This window comes from Drosophila eugracilis, unplaced genomic scaffold (assembly GCF_018153835.1).
Source record: "Drosophila eugracilis isolate 14026-0451.02 unplaced genomic scaffold, ASM1815383v1 contig_90, whole genome shotgun sequence".
NCBI classification, from domain to species: Eukaryota; Metazoa; Arthropoda; class Insecta; order Diptera; family Drosophilidae; genus Drosophila; species Drosophila eugracilis.
Window position 1 is genome coordinate 10,701,943 of NW_024573812.1, and position 2,891 is coordinate 10,704,833.

The following is a 2,891-nucleotide window of genomic DNA, read 5'->3' on the forward strand; positions in this document are numbered from 1 at the left end:
TTCTTATCGTAATCAAGGCCTCCCTGCACAATTGCAAAAGCCAAACAAAATTTCCTTATTTAATCCCCATAAAACCCATTGATTGGTTTTGATTATCAACAATTTGACAGCCGCCTTATCAGTTGAAAGCGAGAGAGTTTCTTGACAGCAATCAGTTGATAAGAACTTAAAACTTTTATGAATAGAAAGAACTCTTTACTAGAACTGCATTTATCTAAGTTGTGCCCCAATTTGTGTTGTGCAATTTAACTCTAATTGGGTTCTTGTCATTTTCACACACCCTTCAATATTTGTTGCCTCTTTTCACTTTTTGACATCACCAACCTCATTATCATTATCATCGTCATCATAGTGTCTATCAATCGACATCTTCATTTATGGCGATGATAATGAGATGGCTCGCATTCATCGTTCCTCGAAACTCCGAGGTGGGCAAACATAACCCAGTTTAGACAGATCTAAGTTAAGAGTAATGGACACTTCGTCGAGGTTCAATGACTTGATCGATCGGCGATCAGCAAACAACTTAATAGAGGCAACTAGCTTGGCTTGAATATTCATATCCACGGAGGTAAGTGACGAACCGAGCTTCTTACCAAATATTGACACGCCGTTTGCTTCTAACACGAAAATCTCATCACCGCATCGCTGCCAGCGCCGCTGTCTTTCGGATGGATTCTTCGGTCCAAGAAGTGCTATAAAAGCGCTGCGACCTCCAAGAGATCCACACAGTCGATGTGAAAGTGCGTGGGTGACGAGCTCTGGACTAACAACATAGGATTATGATTGGATATACGCTGCTTCTCCTGGGATTCTTAGCCTTTGCGCAGGCCCAACTGCTAAATGATACAAGTGGTCTTACCCTACCGGAACCTGGCCTTTGGCGCCAAGGCAGGAGGAGAAGTGTCCTGGCGGATAGCTGTACCACCAATAGCGGCACCACCGGCACCTGCCTTACTCGCTTCAAGTGCATGCGGCAATCGGGGACTGTCAATGGATATTGTGGCACCTATGGTGTTTGCTGTGAAAGTGAGTTGAAGAAAGTGATACAGAAAAATATGCCTGTGTGTGTGTGTGAACAAGAAAGTGGGTCAATATTATTCTACCTCGCTTTTGCTGGTTAAAGGTGGTTAAGCGCAATAGAAGAAATTACAATTCAAAGCTAGAAATTATGTTATCGATTATAAACTAAAGAAACAGATATAGCAATCTAACGGAACTGGCTTACACTTTGTTATTTTTAAAACAAAATTTTCTAAAATTTCTTTTAAGACTAGACAAAAGTTCTTACAATTTTAAATCTTTTTTGATATCTTACTTACTGTGGTTCAAATCGAGATTTTAATCAAAAGATATATCTAAGCCTATGATTAAATAAAAAATTTGCAACCCCTATAGCCAACCTTCAAGTGGGAGCATCGACGCGGCAAAAGCGAACCATAATCAAGAATCCTGCTACGATATCGAGCGATTTGAACACCTACACCATCGAGGCCTTTAGTAACAATGTGCAGCAGTTGCGAATCGATTTCGAGCAGTTTGTGATGCAACAACCGACGGATACAGATGGAGTTCTGGAGTGCCAGGACTATTTCGAGGCAGGTGGCTTCAAGTTGTGTGGCGTCAATGATGGCCAGCACCTGTATTTGCCTTTCAATGCGGGTGCTGGTGTTGATCAGGTGACCCTCACCTTTGGCATAACCTCCAGAGGAACTGCACCCGTTTGGAGGCTGATTGTGACTCAGCTGGAGGGGCCCCCCGCAAATAGTAAACGGCGTTCCAGTACTTCCAGTGGCTTGGGAACTTCCACCAATTCTCTGCAGGATCTGCGCGATATCTTTGCCACCCATCATGCTGACTATGAGCTGCTTGCTCCGCCGGGCTGCCAGCAGTACTTTACGGATCTAACGGGCACTATTCGCAGCTTTAACTATCAGACTTCAGTCGTCAGCAACTATATGCCCGATTTGAGCTACAACATATGTATTAAGTCATCGACCAGCGCCAGCATGATTGAGTGAGTAAAATGTACATTGTGATAATTTTTTTTCTATAGTTTGATCTTTACAACACACTTTGAAAAGCTAAACAAAACAAGTTTTTAGTTCAATCTCCTTCTAAAAAATGATTATCCTTTATAGTACAAGACTCTGTCATTAGCATAGATTTCATTCTGTGCATTTATGAAATGATTTCCTCTTAACAGATACTCCTTCAGCAAGTTCTCGATGTCAGTGCAGTCGGATACCACCGAGGGCTACGATGAGTTCTGCCATGCCACTGTCCACACGGCCGGCAGGCAGGAGGACTACTTGATGATACCGCAGGGCATTCTGGCCAAGAACATGGCCTACCAGCCCACCTACTATTGCGGCACCAACGACAACCTGCTGGTTTATGGTGAGTGTTTGGTTGGAAGCGTTTTTGGGTGGTAGACTAACCCTTGAAAACCGCTTGATATGTGGCTTCCATTTCACAGCCTCGCCACCCTACATGATGCACTTCTCCAGCGATGACCTAACTCTGAATCGGGATGTGGAGACCGGCTTCAGTATGACTTATCGCCTGAGGAACTCTCTTCTTTAAGCTTTTTACATACATATCTAATTTGATAGTTTCTTCTTGCCTAGGATTTAATAAACTCGAATGTCTTTAAGAGCAATGGCTTGGCTTTAAGCTTGTGTTTTTGGTATTCAGTTAATGAGCTTGTCAAATGTGCGGGGATTATGACAATTTAGGGTGGGGAGGGCTAGTAGGGGTATGCGGACTAAGAAGCAAACACACACAGACACACAATCATTCGCACTCGCAAAAAGTTGGACAAACGCATTAAGGCGCTTGTGCGGTCAGCGACACGATTATCCTTTTAGTTGCGTAATTAGTGTGATTAA

At 43.2% G+C, this 2,891-nt stretch overlaps 1 protein-coding gene across 1 annotated transcript; it reads left to right on the forward strand.

Annotated features, from left to right (window-relative positions):
• Positions 1–743: 743 nt before the first annotated feature.
• LOC108111916 lies at positions 744–2,651 on the forward strand. The gene is made up of 4 exons (XM_017221557.2): positions 744–1,029; positions 1,399–2,017; positions 2,207–2,400; positions 2,480–2,651. Exons 1-4 carry the CDS (start codon positions 783–785, stop codon positions 2,584–2,586), a joined length of 1,167 nt encoding a protein of 388 aa, XP_017077046.2. The 5' UTR covers positions 744–782; the 3' UTR covers positions 2,587–2,651.
• The last annotated feature ends 240 nt before the right edge of the window (positions 2,652–2,891 follow it).